The 17,579-nt window shown below is 45.1% G+C and overlaps 1 protein-coding gene across 1 annotated transcript in view; it reads left to right on the top strand.

Moving 5' to 3' along the window:
• Positions 1–806: 806 nt before the first annotated feature.
• The window catches only part of LOC141276833 (uncharacterized), a 41,038-nt gene continuing 24,265 nt past the window's right edge, over positions 807–17,579 (top strand). The window contains exons 1-3 of the mRNA XM_073794248.1: positions 807–1,940; positions 11,221–11,302; positions 13,269–13,359. Coding sequence (XP_073650349.1) covers positions 807–1,940; positions 11,221–11,256 — 1,170 coding nt within the window. The 3' untranslated portion in view covers positions 11,257–11,302; positions 13,269–13,359. The remainder of the gene's footprint in view (positions 1,941–11,220; positions 11,303–13,268; positions 13,360–17,579) is intronic.

Here is a 17,579-nt window from a genome sequence, read left to right as displayed (position 1 = left end):
ATTGCCCTTCCTTGTGTAGGAACTAGGGCCACTTGTTGCTTTAATGGGCCAAGTTTGGGCTGGACCTGCAGGAGGGGACACCTTTGAAAAACAGCTTCCTAACTGCACTACAACCTGCTCTGGCATCCTGATTCCACTCCCCAAACCCCCCAAATCTTCAGCCAGAAAAAAAAAAAGAAGAATGGATCACTGGATCACTGGATCGATGGGGAGATTTCTGTCTGCTCCTCCTACTGCCACGTCTTTCTTGCTATTTCCTGCCCGAGGAAACCTGACATCAGCCCAAAAGCATCTCTGGAAATGGGTAGGAGGGAGCCTTACACCTGTCAGCGCCAGAGAAGAAAGTGCGCTCTGCAGAGTTCTCAGTTGTTCCATCTCTTGCGATGAAAGGAAGAAAAGGAGCGAATCCGCCACAGATTTACTGGAGACCAGGGTTACTTCATCCGGCTCCGGCCACAGTAACCCCTGAAGACCAAAGATGCATTTCCATTCCCAGCATTTCTTGTTGGCGTCTTTCCCTACAGGCTAGCCCAGTGCCTGGCCCCGGAGAAGTCTCTGCGTAAAGGTTCTTTAGGTCATCAATCAGCCTCCTGTGTGTATGTGTGTTTTTCTTAGGAAAAACTGGCACAGACGAATTAGCAGTACAGACTGGGGTCTCCCTACTACCCTTCATGCTTGGCGGCATCACCTTCGACTACCTCGCATTCTCCCGGCGCTGACAGTCCCGGCTCCGGACCTCAGGGTTGGAAGCAGTCAGCCCCAGCTAGAACCGCCCTGTCCGGGGCTGATGCCACCCTGTGCCTAGAATGTGCGTGTGGGTGCAGGCGGGCGAGCGAGCGGCTTCTACAGTGAGACCGAAGCAGGAGCTCAGCCTTCGCCTGCGACCTGCAATCCCCAGATTCCCTGGCGACCTCGAAACTCCGAATCGGAGGTACTCCCCCCCCACAGCCGCCCACCCATTCCCTCCCCCCTTACCTCAGCACGCAGCCCCTCCCTGCGTGATGATGCAAAACCGTGGGGAGGGTGGGCGCTGGGAAGGGTGGGGAGAGCCTGAGAGCGAGCGAGGGTGGGAGGGAGTGGGCGGAGGAGGAGAGGGAGCCGAAGGCGCATTTAAAGCGATAGCCATCCTCGCTCTCTCCCCAGTGCTGGGCTGTTGGAGAGCTCGAGCTGCAAGCCACCGAGCGCGAGCTCGAGCGCGGCGCGCTGGCCGGGGAACCCAAGAGCGCACGGCGCCCCAAGCTGGCAGGCGCCGCGGGACCCCCCACCCTCGCCGGCTGCCCTTCCCCGGGCGCCCCTACCCTCCTCGCCCGCAGGAGACCCTGGGCTTCCCCGGAGGAGCTCACCCCAAGGGGCCAAGACTCCGGCGAGCCCGCCACCGTCCCCTCGAGTGCCGCCGCCACCACCGCAGCCGCGGGAGCAGTATGGTCCAGCTGGGGAAGCTGCTCCGCGCCCTGACTTTGATGAAGTTTCCCTGCTGCGTGCTGGAGGTGCTTCTGTGCGCGCTGGCGGCGGCGGCGCGCGGCCAGGAGATGTACGCCCCGCACTCCATTCGGATCGAGGGGGACGTCACCCTCGGGGGGCTGTTCCCGGTGCACGCGAAGGGTCCCAGCGGAGTGCCCTGCGGCGACATCAAGAGGGAGAACGGGATCCACAGGCTGGAAGCGATGCTCTACGCCCTGGACCAGATCAACAGCGATCCCAACCTGCTGCCCAACGTGACGCTGGGAGCGCGGATCCTGGACACTTGTTCCAGGGACACTTATGCGCTCGAACAGTCGCTCACTTTCGTCCAGGCGCTCATCCAGAAGGACACCTCCGAAGTGCGCTGCACCAACGGCGAGCCTCCGGTTTTCGTCAAGCCCGAGAAAGTAGTTGGAGTGATTGGGGCTTCGGGGAGTTCGGTCTCCATCATGGTAGCCAACATCCTGAGGCTTTTCCAGGTAGGGGGGCGCTCCCTCCGGGGCAGAGCGCGCCGTAGCTCCCCGCGCTCTTTATCCTGAAGGCTGGCTTGGACTCCAGGGGTGCGGGGTCTGGTCAGCCTTCGCTCATTTCCACCCTGGAGATCCTGCCGAATCCCTCCCACCTCACCCGAGGAGGTACTTGCCCTGCTTGATTCCTTTCCCTTCCATCTCTCCCCTGTCCGCGCTCCACTCCATCCGGCTTGACATTCTGGATTTATGGCCCCATTGACAAGAAACAGTCTCCGAAAAACAAGGCGATGATTTAAATGGGTTTGCATTCGAGTGAAATATGGTTCCAAAACAGGCTTGTAAAAGTGCCGGGCTCCTGTGAGAGCCACTTAGGCGCAAAGAATATGAAAGATGAGAAGACGCCTAGAAACTAGGCATTTCTCAACTCCCCAGCTTCCCTGCCCCAAGCCGCCCGACAAGCTGCAGCTGCCTTGGAAAATTTCGAGAAGAGCTTAGGGAGGCAGTTCTTAAACCGAAGGCTAGGTCTTCACCTACCTTTGGACGTGAATTGCCCATTTCGCTCGGGTTGGATTTCCCGACCTGTCACCTATCTCTGCGAGGGCATGGGGCGGAAGGCGTGGGGACTGTCCTCAAGCGGGGAGAAGCCACCCGCAGACGTGCCCCCAGGTGATTTGCTCTGGGCAGTTGTTTGCACCGTCTAAACTGCCTTTGCGATCCGGCCACTGGCAGGAGCCGGGCGATCAGCTTTCTACTCCTGCCAGCTCAGAGCCCGGAGGTGAGCTCATGCTAACTGCGAGACACAGTCGCTTTTTCTGCACCCACCCTGTGCCCATCCTTTCCCACGACCTCCCTAACGCAGCCCCCAACCCCAGTCCTGGGTTTTGAGGACGATTCTCAGAGCCAGACAAGAAGGCGCCTGGAGGGAGGCAGTAGGGTGCGCTGAGCAAGGCCGGGCGGTCCTCTAGCTCCGGGTGCAGGCGGGCAACGGCGGAAGATGCGAGGACGGCGGATCGGGCCCGCTGAGCGGTGGGCGGTGCTGCAGTGCTCTCTCACGGCCTGTTCCCGCAGCCTCGGCCCCACGGCTCCTGTGCCGCCCTGGGTATAGATGGATGGCTTCTGGATGAAGAAATTGAGTTTCAGGGTCTGCGTGACTATGGGTTCTCTTGTTTCTCTGTCTTTCTTCCTGTGTGTCTCTCTCCTTGTGTCTCTTTCTCCCTGCTTTTTTTTTTTTTTTTTGTCTCTCTGTTTTTATGGTCTCCCTTTCAATTTCTGCCTCTCTTTTCCTTCTCTACCCCTATCTCCAAGTTTTTTGTTCATCTCTGTCTTGAAGTGATCCTTTCCTAATGCACAGCTCTCTCCCTGCCTGGTAGGACCCAAGCTCAGTTAGTCCCTTCTCCAGATGTTCTGGCTGACCCTTATGCTCCCCGTAGCTAAAAAGTCGGCTCCCTCTCAAGTGCCTTTCCTGAAGCATGTTGGGTTTCTGGAGGGGACTCCTTGTGAGATTCAAGCTGTCACTACATCAGCACCCAGGGGTATGAAGTTTGTGTTTGTGCCAGAAGGAGGGGTGCCTGTCTAAAGCTGCAGCCTGGTATGGCCCCTCTGAGCCTCTGAGCATCCCTAGCACCTGTTGAGTATGCCACCTCTAGATGTTTGCAAGGCCAAAAGTGCTTCTGGGCAGCCTTCACTTTGAGGTAATGCTTTCAGGAAGAGCCTGGGTTGTCGTAAGCAAAACGCAGAAGCAATTCCTTTACCTCTGAGCTTAAACTAGAGAACCTGAGGAGGCAGCGCTGCAGGGAGGATGAGGCCAGAGGTCACCTGAGAACCACAGGGGCAACTCACAGTATTTTTACTGGAGCTCTGGGGGTTGAAGGCACATTTGCTGTTTGACATTTAAAAAATTATTTTGGCGCCTTCACTTGGAGCTTGGGAGCTTGCAGATGGGCCTGCCTGTCGCAAAAAGAGTGAAATCTTAAAGTCAAGAGAGAGCTTGCAGACTAGCTGAAGGATTGTGTTTGCTGAAAAAGATTCCAGGGGGAGCTGATTCCTTCTCCGGTGTGTGGATCTGAGGCACTTGCAAGAAAAGAGAACGCTTGCCTTATGGTTAGTTCCCCCCTTCCCTGGGCTGGGAAGGAAAGGAACTGAATGCCAGCATTAGCAGTGTGCGTTGGGACCAAAACCATTCAGAGAAAACACTGTCATTTTCCTCTAATTTGCAAATTGCAGCTATTCATGTTGGATTGAACAGCTGAGGGAAAAGAGCCCCCAGTTTTCACCTGCATTTATTGAGAAGAGGCTGGTAGTAGGAGGGATGCACCAACTTGTAGCTTGTGCTGCAAGCTGGATATAAGCTTGGTGTGAGCATCCTGGTTAACCACTGCCCATGTTCAAATATACAGAGATAGATTCCAACAATCTCTTCCAGTAGCCTTATTTTTGCGTGTGATCTTAGAAGCTCCTGGCATGTAAGTCCAGCCCCCAGTTTCCCAGCCTCTGTAAACCTGCAAAATGAATAGAGAGAATAGTGGAACACAGACCCCTTGTTCAAAGACACAGTCACTTTAGGGAAAGAGGAAAAGAACGGGTAGGTGAATCTTCTCTGGGATTGCAGGGTTCAGCTCAATGAAGACTGTCCTGTATAAAAGAAACTCCTCTAAATGGTTGAATTCTTAGCTCTCCAGAGATTTGAGTTTTCTTTTCCCCAGTCCCTGTGGGTTGCTGTGGGGAAATGTGCCAAACCTATCATTTGAGATAAAAATTTATGGTGAGGTAAGCTTCTAGGCTGGGGGAAGGAAGACTTAGTGACTGAAATGGGGGATGCTAAGCACTGGGGGGCAGGAAGGAACAAGGAGCTAGTAATGGATGTAACAAATGCTGCAGCTGCCAGCAAAGCCTGGATTGAAGTTCCTTCCTGAAAATGAGGACCCGGGCAAGAATGACCACTCAGATGTAAACAGTGTCTCTGACTGGGAATTCTCATCTGCCTGCCGGTGGGCCAGAGCTGAGCAAGTCCTTTCTCTCCTCTGTATGCACACTGAATTGGTTAGTAAGTGACATGTCAGAGGACAGGAATCATATTCAGTGGATCTTTCAAATCCAGGAGTTTGAGGCTAATGAAATTAGTGTGTGGCCAGGGCTCTGCCAACTAGAATTAAGTCACTGCAGCCACCCTGCAATGCATTTTCAGCCTGAAGGGAGCATCAGGGAGGAATTTCGGGAGATTTGTTTCTGAGCCTGTACAAAATAATACTCTCCTAATGCTAAGAAAGATTAAATGTAAATTAATATTGACTACGAGTAACATATTTAAAAAATAATCGCCGAGTGGGGGATGGCTTAAAGTGGAGAGATTATATAATATGGTGTCCAAAGAATAAATCTCCTCTGACCACTGTTTCATGGGCTATAAGTAAGATCTATTACAATGGAAAGTAATGGGAACGTTTTTATTCAAGGCTTCTCTGCTATTGACTTGAGAGCAAACACTCTGAGAGTATAAATTACTCTTGCTGTGTGCTGATTCTGAATGAACAATATTTCATGTGCAGTGACATGGTCTAAGCTATAGACTTGGAATTGAATGGCATCTGTTTCAATTGTTTTGTTCTCTCAAGAGCAACTAGATAGAAAAAAGTGGTCAATTTGACCCTTGTGGGAGCGTGTTGCAAATCTAAACCTGTGTCCCTCATACCATAAATGAAATACATTTGTAAATTTGTGTTTTCCTTCTGTTCATTGATGCTTGAGTATAATCTCAAACTTTGGCAGCAACATTTTATACATAAGTACTTGGTTTTCTTCCTTTCTTCTTTCTCTTTCTCCTCTCTCTCTCTCTCTCTCTCTCCATCTTATGTAATTGGATAGAACTGGGCACCTAGGATGATGTGGTGTTACTATAGTGGGATTTTTTTTTTTTTAAAAAAACAACTCTAAGTTACCCTTTTAAAAATTTCATAAATACAGGTGTCAGTGCCATTTGGAATAGTCTCTATAACAATTTCTGTCTCCACATTAACTGTGTTTCAGCAAATTTACCTAACAGATGGTGAGTGGGCAATTTTTAAAGGGGCATTTTTTAAAAGAGCGGAGAGGGAAGGAATAGAGACAGGCACATACTATATTTGAAGTTACCTCCACGTGTATTTTATGTATGCATACCCATACAATTAAGAAGTCTTTGGATGTTTTACCTTCAAGAATAATTGAGATAATGGATTACTTGAATATCATAAACATTTAGGGTTTAACAGATTTGTTACATATAGACGTTGTATCATGGATTTAAAAGACCATAGCAAGCGGGCAGCGGCGGGCGGAGCGACCGAGGGGCGGCGCGGGCTGGGCGGCTGGTGCGGGGGTCCGTGCTTCCTCGCGGTAGAGGGCTGGCGTTCGCCGGGGACGCCGGGTCGCTCCGCGTTGCCAGGTTACCGAGCGCGTGCCCTGCGCCCGCTCTTCCGCCCGGGCCGCCCTCGGCGCCGCCTGAGCCGCGGTGCGGGCTGCGCGGGGCGCCGGTTCCGCGGAAGCCTGGGTCGGGCGCTGCGTGCGGGACTCTCGTCGCTCGTGGACGGGGCGCGAGCGCGCGGGGGACGTAGGGCGCCGACCTGGGCCTCCCCGGCGCTCCGGCTCCGCTCAGGGCGCCCGCTCAGGGGCCTCCGGCGCGAGGCCCCCTTCGTGGTCAAGATGGCGGCGCCCAGGCGGGCCGCGCCGAGGTGAGCTGGAGCCGGGCCCGGAGAGGGGCGAGTCGGCCACGCCCAGGACTTGGACCCCGGGGTCGTCTCCCGTTTCCCGGGGAGCGGCGGGTGAGTGGGTGCGGCCGCGCGTAGGTTCCTCTCGTGGGGTGGTCAGCTCTCCGTGCGTCCGCAGACTTCTGTCGTCTGATAGTCAGATCTGGGGTGGCCCAGGTTGGAGGCGAGGGTGCTTGATTGGGGAAACCTGAGGGGTTTAAGGACTCTGTTGGGATCGTTTCAGACCCCAGCAAGAAGCTGAGCAAGTTTTCTCCTCTCTTCCCGGCTAAGTTTTCTCCCTTCTCTGAAGACGCCAGCTTTTCTGAATCACCTTGTTACCCGGGGGGATACAGTTGGTGGTTCTGACCGTGGAACGTAGGACCCGGCGCGGGGAAACCTGAGCTGGTTCTAGTTACTTTGTTTGCAAAGCACTTGTCTTGTCTTTGGAATCTTTGTGTATGTAACCAACGTTGGGAAGAGCCAGCGTTTTCTCCTCCAAAACACTGCGAGGGGTAACTTTATACGTAAGAAACAAGTGGGCGTTCACATCCATCTCTTTTCCAACCACTGAGTTTTGGTTGTGTTTCCTTTCTTTAAGTTTGTCTCGTTCTGAAGTGATAACAAAAGCAAAACAAAACAAAAAAAAGACCATAGCCAATTACACAAAGTATACTCTAGTCTCAGTCCTGCCATTAATTAGCTTAAGTCATTTAATTTTTCTAGGCCTCATTTTTCTCATGTGATGTTTTTTCTTTGAAAAAGTATAGTTTCTGGAAGTCTCTAATCTCTGTGTCATAGTTCAGCTTGGAGAAAACCTGTTCTTATCCGAACTCCATGACATTGTATTTCCAGCTCCAACTTTGGACTTTGAGTGAGTTGGGGGCAACTTTTTAAGGATATTTTCACACAGCTTTTTTAGTTAATATCAGTCTAGCTGACTTGTCATACTCAGACTTTCTCCCATATTCTTTTACCAGTGTGTTCCTTAGTCATATATGTAAAGACTGTTGTGGGAAAAATGACCTCCTGGGTCAGCTTACTGCATGGTCATCGACACAGGGCAGGGAGTAAGATTCTGTGGATTTTACAGAAGCAGATACAGGTTTCATTAACCATGTCCTCTCCCCTTTCATCTTAAAAAAACAGCAGGCTTTTCTTGGAGAACTGCCAGATAATGCCATCCTGCCTCCTCACGGGCCCCGGGGATGAGTCGCCCAGGGACTGAACTCCAGTAAAGCAGGTGATTGGCTCATGGGTAGGCATCTGACCTCGGCTAAGTCTATCAGACTCCTCCCCAGGACTTTTGTCTCAGAGCAAAATGGAAGAATTGTCTTTTCTCTCTGGAATTTCTAAGCTGGGGAGATATGACTCTGGGACTCCCAGTGACCATCCAGCACAAGGAGAGACTTTCTGTAAAATAAAGTCTTGCAGAGGTAAGCAGGGCTGAGCGATGGAGAGAGAGCTGGAACCCTGCTGATACTCTGGAACTTCCAGATCCAACTGTATCTGGCTGCATCCCTGAATTTCTAGTACTTGTTTGTTGAGGTTGTTGTTGTTTGGTTTTTGTTTTTAAATTTCCTTTGACTATTTTGAATTTGTTTTCAGCCATGTGCATTTGAAAGCATCATAGCTAAAAGAGCTAATTTCCTACATTAATGTCAGGTTTGCTGACTGGCATTCCTTAAGTGAAAAATCATATCCGCTATTTTCTTTAAATAAAATCCTTCTAGCTCAGGTTTGAGATATTCAAAACTCTGCCTCCTACCCCCCTCTTTTCCAACATTTACTATATCACCTTGAAGAACTTGTGACCACATCTTTCCCATCTAGACGCAGTTGAGAGAGAGAGCAAAGACTTCTGATATAAACTGCAACCTATATGCCTCCTACCTGGAAGCTTTAGAGCATACTTGATTCTTGTCATTAAAGCAAATCTTTTGTTGTTGTCTCCAGGGCACAGAAGCATTTTCATGGCATAATGGAGTACAAAGTACATTAAGCCTAACTCTACTTCTCATCCTCTTTTACTTTAAATAGGCAGAAAAGAACAATCTCAAACACATTTTCCCAACAAATAAAATACATATACGATTATGTTTAGAAGACGTTTATGCAACATGTAGTTAGACTGATTAATTAATGGACCTTTCGCCAATTGGCACAGTAAATATATATGTTCAATGTGCTCAATTAAAAAGAAGACAATAACATATTTTTACAGGTTAATTATCTGAGAAGAGTATTGTGCCAGCACACTTGATACTACAGTATTTCATGTTTGACAGGTAATCTTCTTTCAATTATATTTACTGCTAAATGTTTCTTGGATCAAGCTATTAAATTATAAGGTCACAAGTAAAATGATATGAAATTACAATGATAAAGGGACACATATCCCACTTTATGAGAATAGAAGTTCTAATTTCTTTTCAGTACTACTAGTAGTGACCACAGTACTAATTTGAGCCCTTACTATGAGCCACTGTGCCCATATACATTTAGTTCTTACAGTAGTTCTGCAAAGGGCATATAATAATCCACAGTGTAAAGCTGAAGAATGATTCTCATAGCTGAAAGTCACATAGCTGGTGAGTGGCAAAGTCTAGATTCAAACTTAGAGTCGTCTGACAATGCCCAGGTTGTTGACCACTATGTACACTGCTCAATTGTTGCACCAATAAAGAAGTGCTTGAAATAATTATTTGCCTACCCCGAAACTGCAGTGATTTAAAGACATCAAAGTTGCCAGTTGCTTAACCACATCTACTTACAGTAAGAAATTACATTTTATTTCATTTCTAAAACAAGATTAGTTCTGCAGGCCCATCGAAACTTGAGCACACAAATCCTACCTCCAAATGAAAGATGCTTGTTTTCCATTATTCAACAGATGGCCCTGTACAGAGGCAATAAATATATAGTAGAATTTTCATTCAAATAAATGAGAAGAGAGGTTTCTTCTTGTCCTGATTCAGTGCCCATCATTATGGATTATGATGGCTCTTCCCAAACTTTACTTCATTCACTCCACTCTTTCTACAAAACTCCAGTAATGGAATCCATCATTCAGATATATGTGCAAAGCGAAAGGACTGTATTAATACAGTTGCTGAAAGTCAAGTTGATAGAGCACAGGAAATACATCCTAATAAATGCAACATTAATGTTTGTGTGGGCCTTGGAGTGAGGGGTAGAAGAATTTTCAGTTTAATGGAATATTTTGCCTCTTGCTATGAAAGTGTGGCTTAATAGTCTTGTAATTGGTCATTTACAGAATCCTCCATCTCTGGGTTTCATGCTTTCTTTACTCTGCAGCTGTTGATTCCTTCTCTTGTTCTGGATGGAAGATAGCAACGAAGCCACTTCAAAGGGCTCAGCCTGCCTTTTTGTGTTATTGTTTAGATGAAGATATTTCCATTTATTAAAGCACACTATTTAAACATTTTTATCATGTTTCAAACTTGACTGTGTCCTGAAGGTATGAGCACAGGCAGACATAATGGGGGATGTTTTCCAGGAGAGAACATACCCTTATCAAAGGAATTATGAGAATTTTCATGTATGGATTGAGAATCAAATTCTGGAGTTAGACCTGAATTTAAATTCATACTCGCAACTTATTACCAGTCTCATCTTGATCAAACGGTTACCACACTTCTCATCAATTTCCTTATCTTTGAAAGCGGAATAAGAGAAGTATGCCTGGTGGAGTTACACATCAAGCTCATCTGATAGAATGTTCATAAGGATTTTGCACAAAATATACATGGAAATATTTTAGCACTGAATTTAGCATGCGATTCGTCTTCAATACATTTAAGAGCTATTATTTTATTATTATTATGCTATCATTAAATATCACTATTACTTAAATGTCATTATTGCTAACATTGCTGTAAAACTACCGGAAGAACCCATGATGAATTCCCCTCTTCTGTTTCCTTTGTTTAAATGGAAAATATATATATAAATCTAGACAGAGAACACTTTAGTGATCCTATTCAGTGGAGTGAGAATTTCCATGGCACTGATTAAAACAAATCCTGAATTGCATGGACTTAAGATAGCAGGGAGGGGCTTCCCTGGTGGCGCAGTGGTTGAGAGTTCGTGACCCGATCCGGGAAGATCCCACATGCCACGGAGCGGCTGGGCCTGTGAGCCATGGCTGCTGAGCCTGTGCGTCCGGAGCCTGTGCTCCACAACGGGAGAGGCTGCAACAGTGAGAAGCCCGCGTACCGCAAAGAAGAAAAAAAAAAAAAAAAAAGATAGCAGAGAGGCTAAGAGATTTGAAGTTCGACATCCCCAAGTGTGAATTCTACTGTGACCCTCTTCTAGCTCTAGAACCTTGAGGAAGTTACTTAAACTTTCTGAGCTTTACTACTAGTTTCCTCATCTGTATCTTTTTCAGGACTATTTATCAAGCATCTTCCTGTTCTCTATGCTTGGACGTATCAATGAATAACTTAGACAAGAGCCTTTGCCTGCGTGCTCCTTCTTGCATGCTTTCTCCCTCCTTACGCTCTCATGTGGAAACAGATGTTATAAATAAATTCTATGCTTTGTCACAGGTTGATGGGCGCTACGGGATAAGGAAAAGGATGTGAAGCTCACTGAAGAGGCTTGGGTTGGGAGTGCTGGAGGAGTGTACAGGTAGGTTCTGATTTTAAATAGGGTAGTCAGGGTGGATTTTATAAGTTGACATTTGAGCAAAGACTTGAAGTGAGGGAGTTGTCAGAATGTATGATGGGGAGACCACTCCCTGGGAGCAAGAATAACCAGTCCCAAAACTCTAAGGCAGAAATATGCCGGGCAGCTTGGAGGAATATCAAGGAGGCCACCCTGGCTGACTTAGTCAGTGGGAAGGAAGAGACAGCAGGAGGGCTGGAGGTCGGATATGTGATGGGATGGATTGGGTAAGTCCTGGGAGGCCATCACATGCATTGTGTCTTTTACTCTAAATGTAGGCAGCCAGGGGCAGGATTTTAGCCGAGGTGTGGCATGAACTGTCTCTTGTTTGAAAAGCATAACTCTATCTGTGGTCTTGAGGATGTGGGGAGAGAGTGGAGTCAGGGAGAATCTTGGGAGGTGACTACAGGATCCTCGAGGTCTATGTTGGTGGCCTGCACCAGGCTGCTAGCGGCTGGTAATTCTCAGAAGTGGCACATTGGGAAGGTTGTGACAGCATTTCGTGGTAGATTGAATGCAAGAATGGAAAGGAAGAGGGGGTCAAGGGTGAATTCGAGATGTAGGGCCTGGGGAACTGGAAAGGTGTGGTTACTGTCACCTAAGATGGAAAAAGTTTGGGGTAGAGCATGTTTGGGGGATTAAAGACCAGTTTTGGAGGTATAAGATTTGAGATGTTTTCGTGACGTCCAAGTAGAGATGCTGAGTACACAGTTGGATACACAAGTCTGCAGTTCTGAAGAAAGGTCTAAACTAGAGATACACTTTAATACAATGGAGATATTAAGAATAATTACATGGAAGCGCTATTTTAAAGGTAAAATGAAGTAATGCAATTAGCACTGTGTCTTCCCAAAACATTTAATAACTGTTAGCTAAAATAATTACCTGAAATGAAAAAATACCTATAGTTTGTTTTGTTGTTTGCAGTAAAAGTGAATAAAATGTCACAATTATTTTAATAGTATTTGTGACACAGCAGTTTTAGTTAAGACACCATGACTACAAACATTTACACTAAACCTTTCAGTCTCCTGCTTTTCACTCTGATAGGGTACTTGGAACCGTATTTTGTAAGGTTTAAGTTAGTTGTCATAGGGTACCTCTTTAATTAGAAGTAATTCTGAACTGCCTAGTTCCATGCAGTTTTATATACATATATGTATAATTATTATTTTATGATTTATCAAACTCAGTTGAAAATTTGCATCACTGATATACATTAGAATTTAAGCATTTACCCAGGTACTCAAAGAAAAAAATGTACTTGTCTTGTAATTTCCATAGGGGTACTTACTTTCACATCTTCCCTTCACTTTGCAATTGCAAACATGGCAGGCAGGGGAAATATTATCTTACTGGTCTTTGAGTTCCCCTTAGCTATCTGCAACTCCTTAAACAGCCTTTGTGGCTTAACCAAAATTCTCTTCCATCTTCATTCCGCTAACAGATATTGGTCTAAGCATGTACTTATACTAAAAAATGCATGACCACGTTGTCTCTACACATCTATAATTTTATGTTAACACTATCATTATGTAAGCTATACTTCAATTGTAATTATAACAGATTTTATGTCAACACACATCCATTTCTAGTGTTCATCTGGTGTTCAAGGGGAGAGCAGCATGTCGTAAATTTTATCAAAATATAACATCTGAAGAATAGAACAGAGGGTAATTGTGTAATTCTGTATTCACTCTAATTAAGTTCAGTGGAGTTGGCATAATAGAATTAAGATGAAAAAAAAAAGACATCGAGGTACCATGGCTCCCTCTCCTAACACACCCTTTTCGTATCCGAGAGCAGAGACTCAGCACCTTTCTGTACAGAAATGGAGACAGGAAGAGGCCAGAGGATGAATGACAGGCACGAATGAGGTGGAACTTTGAAGAGCAACATGGAAATGAAATACTTCTTTTGTATTTGGTAGGTGGGGAAAATGTACCAGCGTGTATGCCTACTGGGACCACGTTTTCCAGAACAGTTAAGCCCAGTGTCAACTGTGCTGTCCCACCTTCCTCGTAAGTAGGAACATACTGTTACTTGAATCTTTGCTTCCTGTTTCTTGATAGCTGGTTGAGAAGATTATCACAGGAACTGCATCTTGTTAGCAAATACATTGTTTTGAAATGATTGACACTCACTGAAGAGTGGCAACTCCAAGCTTGCTCTCTCTTGATCTTGGACTATTTAAGTCTGGAGTGCAGGAGTGGGTTATGGGGAAAGACCATTGGAATTCTTATGTCTTCAGCATAATGGTTATAGCATAATGGTTAGGAGTGTAGGTGCTGGTTCAAATCTCTGCTTTCCACTTGCTAACCATATGAGCTTGGGCAATTTACCTGATTACCTGAACCTCAATACTCTTGCCTATAAAATGATGTTAATAATATTTCATCCCCATAGACTTGTTTTCAATGTTAAAATGAAGTCACTTACACCAAGCACTTAATACAATGCCTAGAGCATAGTGAAGTCTATTATTATTACTATTACTACTACTACTACTATTATTATTATTACTGTCACGATGCCATGTGCTATTTTTCCTATGCCTTATTCCATTATCTTCTGCCCTGTCCCTCCATTTCTGTCTTGTTTCTGTACAAGGGTAGGTTTGTCACAGAGCATTTTCTTTCCCTAGTGTCTGACTCTTAGTCATCAAGGTGACTGGTCCACGACCCGGCATTCATTGCTGCTCGTTGAAGCAACCCATTTTGAGAAGGGGAGTTGGATATTGATGCCAAGTTGCGTCAAGGAGAGAGAATTTTCTCTCTTCTGCACTCAGAGAGCTAAGTGAAATATTCAGGCCTCAGAAGGAGAATCAGGCAAAGGGCAACATGCTTAATTTCATACCTTAGTGATTAAGAACAAGTCAGACAAGGCTGGATTTGAACTCATTTCCGTCATGTACTGACAAGGGGATCTTAGGTGCTTTTGTAACCCGTCTGAGGCACAGTCAACATCTGAAAGAGACGAATAACATTATCAGGACCTAGCGTATAGCCTCGTTGTAATAAGTGAGTAAATCCTTTTAAAACGTTCAGCACGTTGTTTGGCATATAAACACGTAATAAAATTTAGCTTCTTTGACTACTCCCGCTGCTAATATTATTAAGTAGCTGAGCAGATCCGAGGCCCATTTTTTTCTTAGATTGCACATAATCATTTGGACAACCCGCTCACATTGATCAACCGTTGCTTATATATAAACCCTCATGAACCCAAAGGTGCTTTAACTCTCTCCCAGTCAGAGCCCGTTCTGGGGGCAGAAGCAACACCGGCACTACCCCCGTCATCTTTGCCTTTATTGTCACTACACTCGCCTGTCGTACTGCACACTTTCTGTTTGCCAGGCACCAAACTTAGCCCTGCGTATGCACTGTATCATATAGTTCTCACACTCAGGTGGGAGACATTATCATCGTCCCCAATTTTCAGATAAAGACGCCGAGGTGTTGGAAAGGTAAGAAACTTGACCCACAGCAAGAGATGGAGCCGGAGTATTCAAACCCTTCTCTCTGACCTCAAGAACCCTTAAATATTAGCATACTACTACATCCTGGTAAGAAAATCTGCTTCCAGCCACTCTGGTGAGAGTAGAAATGATTCTCAGTCCCCACATTCCTCTATTGCCCATGCCACCCTAGCCTCAGGACTAGGGGGGAAAGGAAGTGATCTCTTCAAAGAGCAGCCAAAGGGAACCTACTCCCTTCTGCCTTTTCGTAATCAACTAACCAATATTTTATTTCCTTCTTAAGAGTCCCCACGTGTTCCTTTTGGTACTTAGCTTGGCCTTTTAGAATTCTGACATTCTGTACATGACTCATCCACTGTATTTCATGTTAATTTATTGAGGTCAAGTATAGGGTCTTACTCATCCTGAAGTCCAGTTATCCCCTGTCACATCTAACTCTGTTCTTTTCTTCTCGTAGGACATCTGCAGATATTTATTTGACTCTTGTTGAATTGTTCTCATCAATAGTACATTAAAAGTTATACAGAAAGTGCTTTCTTACAAGGAAAACCATCTAAATAGATTTCTAGCTCTTTACTTTTTATAGCACTATTGTAGAGATTATAGATCTCCAGGTAATATTTTTTAGATTGAGTTCTTCATATCATCTTATTATTTTTTTTTAACATCTTTATTGGGGTATAATTGCTTTACAATGGTGTGTTAGTTTCTGCTTTATAACAAAGTGAATCAGTTATACATATACATATGTTCCTATATCTCTTCCCTCTTGCATCTCCCTCCCTCCCACCCTCCCTATCCCACCCCTCCAGGCTGTCACAAAGCACCAAGCCAATATCCCTGTGCCATGCGGCTGCTTCCCACTAGCTATCTACCTTACTACGTTTGTTAGTGTGTATATGTCCATGACTCTCTCTCGCCCTGTCACAGCTCACCCTTCCCCCTCCCCATAACCTCAAGTCCGTTCTCTAGGAGGTCTGCATCTTTATTCCTGCCTTACCCCTAGGTTCTTCATGACATTTTTTTTTTCTTAAATTCCATATATATGTGTTAGCATACGGTATTTGTCTTTTTCTTTCTGACTTACTTCACTCTGTATGACAGACTCTAGGTCTATCCACCTCAATACAAATAGCTCAATTTCGTTTCTTTTTATGGCTGAGTAATATTCCATTGTATATATGTGCCACATCTTCTTTATCCATTCATCCGATGATGGGCACTTAGGTTGTTTCCATCTCCGGGCTATTGTAAATAGAGCTGCAATGAACATTTTGGTACATGACTCTTTTTGAATTTCGGTTTTCTCAGGGTATATGCCCAGTAGTGGGATTGCTGGGTCATATGCTAGTTCTATTTGTAGCTTTTTAAGGAACCTCCATACTGTTCTCCATAGTGGCTGAACCAATTCACATTCCCACCAGCAGTGCAAGAGTGTTCCGTTTTCTCCACACCCTCTCCAGCATTTATTGTTTCTAGATTTTTTGATGATGGCCATTCTGACTGGTGTGGGATGATATCTCATTGTAGTTTTGATTTGCATTTCTCTAATGATTAATGATGTTGAGCATTCTTTCATGTGTTTTTTGGCAGTCTGTATATCTTCTTTGGAGAAATGTCTATTTAGGTCTTCTGCCCATTTTTGGATTGGGTTGTTTGTTTTTTTGTTATTGAGCTGCATGAGCTGCTTGTAAATTTTGGAGATTAATCCTTTGTCGGTTGCTTCATTTGCAAATATTTTCTCCCATTCTGAGAGTTGTCTTTTGGTCTTGTTTATGGTTTCCTTTGCTGTGCAAAAGCTTTGAAGTTTCATTAGGTCCCATTTGTTTATTTTTGTTTTTATTTCCATTACTCTAGGAGGTGGGTCAGAAAGGATCTTGCTGTGATTTATGTCATAGAGTGTTCTGCCTATGTTTTCCTCTAAGAGTTTGATAGTTTCTGGCCTTATATTTAGGTCTTTAATCCATTTTGAGCTTATTTTTGTGTATGGTGTTAGGGAGTGATCTAATCTCATACTTTTACATGTACCTGTCCAGTTTTCCCAGCACCACTTATTGGAGAGGCTGTCCTTTCTCCACTGTACATTCCTGCCACCTTTATCAAAGATAAGGTGTCCATATGTGCGTGGGTTTATCTCTGGGCTTTCTATCCTGTTCCATTGATCTATCTTTCTGTTTTTGTGCCAGTACCATACCGTCTTGATAACTGTAGCTTTGTAGTATAGTCTGAAGTCAGGGAGCCTGATTCCTCCAGTTCCTTTTTTTGTTCTCAAGATTGCTTTGGCTCTTCGGGGTCTTTTGTGTTTCCATACAAATTGTGAAATTTTTTGTTCTAGTTCTGTGAAAAATGCCAGTGGTAGTTTGATAGGGATTGCATTGAATCTATAGATTGCTTTGGGTTGTAGAGTCATTTTCACAATGTTGATTCTTCCAATCCAAGAACATGGTATATCTCTCCATCTATTTGTATCATCTTTAATTTCTTTCATCAGTGTCTTATAATTTTCTGCATACAGGTCTTTTGTCTCTTTAGGTAGGTTTCTTCCTAGATATTTTATTCTTTTTGTTGCAATGGTAAATGGGAGTGTTTTCTTGATTTCACTTTCAGATTTTTCATCATTAGTATATAGGAATGCCAGAGATTTCTGTGCATTAATTTTGTATCCTGCCACTTTACCAAATTCATTGATTAGTTCTAGTAGTTTTCTGGTAGCATCTTTAGGATTCTCTATGTATAGGATCATGTCATCTGCAAACAGTGACA

Source organism: Tursiops truncatus, chromosome 17 (assembly GCF_011762595.2).
Source record: "Tursiops truncatus isolate mTurTru1 chromosome 17, mTurTru1.mat.Y, whole genome shotgun sequence".
NCBI classification, from domain to species: Eukaryota; Metazoa; Chordata; class Mammalia; order Artiodactyla; family Delphinidae; genus Tursiops; species Tursiops truncatus.
The sequence above is the reverse complement of the archived record's forward strand: the minus strand, read 5'-3'. Positions and strand labels throughout refer to the sequence as shown.